The 1,758-nt window shown below is 30.3% G+C and overlaps 1 protein-coding gene across 1 annotated transcript in view; it reads left to right on the top strand.

Moving 5' to 3' along the window:
• Window positions 1-1,758, top strand: part of ABCA12 (ATP-binding cassette, sub-family A (ABC1), member 12) — a 203,578-nt gene that overhangs the window by 147,136 nt on the left and 54,684 nt on the right. The window contains 1 exon segment of the mRNA XM_012651460.1: window positions 451-578. Within this exon segment, the coding sequence (XP_012506914.1) occupies window positions 451-578 (128 nt within the window).

Raw genomic sequence — 1,758 nt, forward strand, 5'->3', positions numbered from 1 at the left:
GTGAATTTTTCATCCACTGCTGACTGTCCCTAGAGCAGTTATGTCTGTTCATGTTATCATTTCAATTTGGGGCAAATATTTTTTTTCCTTACCTGTGAATTATTGAGAGAATTTTGAGTCATTTTAATATTTAATGTTATTCTCCAAACACATTAAGCTTGTCAGCACAGTGAAAGAAATATCACATATTGTTAACTTGTGTTCTTTGTGAGCTTTAAGTGAGTGCTAAACACATGTATATATGCTCTACAGAAATAATAGCTATTTGTTCTAATTTCTTGGCATAGGTAAGATGACTTTTTCAAAGCTCTTTGGAGTCAAAGGACAGTCTTATCACACTCTACCCAATGCAGTAGTAGACAGATCCTGAAACTGAAGCTCCTTGATACTGTCGATTTACTTTGCACAGCATTGGCCAGAAAAAACTTAATTTTTAACTTTATTTTCCAGGAATGTCCTAAATTTAACTATTCCCCACCTCATAGAAGAACTTACTCCTCCCAAATAATTTATAACCTCACTGGGCACCGTGTGGAAAATTATCTTATATCAACTGCAAATGAGTTTGTCCAAAAAAGGTAAAATACTCTGTTTATAACATATACAATTGCTTTCTAATTTTAATGATAACTGCCTCCTAAACTTGAGAAAATAGAGACAACAGATGCAAATTCCTATTGTTTATATTTTACATGGTTACATTCTCAGTTTTATTTAAACAGCCTTATGTATTGAAAGTTTAAGTATCGACTCTAAATTAAGATTTATTTGAACAAAGAAAAGCATTGGTTTTTTTCAGGCCTCAAAAATGTATTGTTAAATTTGTACATATTTTTTTCTTGAAGCAAAAAAGAACTTATTGACTGGATTGTACCAACTCAGAGAGTTTTAAGGCATGACTTTTGATGACAATTGGCCTTAGTTCCAATATGAATATCTCAAAACTTAGAATGTGATATCTGCATGTGGACAAAACATGTCCGTGTCTAGCAAGGCAGTGGGCTTGTACCTACACCACCTAAGCATTTACCATGAATGTAAAATAATTAGAAAGTATAGATAAGCACAAAGAAGAAAAAATATTTCTTCACTCAGATATACCACTATTGATATTTTGGTGTATATCCCTCCAGAAATTTTCTTGTCACAGATATATGTGTAAATATTTTCAACAAAATAGGTTTGTTATAAATAATTCCAAACCTTACTTTTAAAAAAAATTGAACGCTATAATATGATGTTATTTGTGTGTCAAAAAATATAGCTCTATAGCATCACATTTACAATGATAGTCACAAAATTATTCTAGTGTGACTGCACCATTATTTATTTAAACTGACTTAAATTTGGTGACCATTTAAAAAGAAATCATTTGGGGTATGCGATATATGTGTAAATATTTTCAACAAAATAGGTTTGTTATAAATAATTCCAAATCTTACTTTTAAAAAAAATTTAGCACTATAATATGATGTTATTTGTGTGTCAAAAAATATAGCTCTATAGCATCACATTTACAATGATAGTCACAAAATTATTCTAATGTGACTGCACCATTATTTATTTAAACTGACTTAAATTTGGTGACCATTTAAATTAATCTATTCTTAAAATTACTACTTGGATTTTAAAAAACAACTTTTCATTTTTAGGAGACCATGAACTGACAAATAGTTAAATAAACCCAACTCACCTTCAAACATCAGAGAAAAAATACAGCACCAGGGAACAAGCTAGGGGAAAAAAAATTGGGGTTGT

This window comes from Propithecus coquereli, unplaced genomic scaffold (assembly GCF_000956105.1).
Source record: "Propithecus coquereli isolate 6110/MARCELLA unplaced genomic scaffold, Pcoq_1.0 Scaffold357, whole genome shotgun sequence".
In the NCBI taxonomy this organism is placed as follows: domain Eukaryota; kingdom Metazoa; phylum Chordata; class Mammalia; order Primates; family Indriidae; genus Propithecus; species Propithecus coquereli.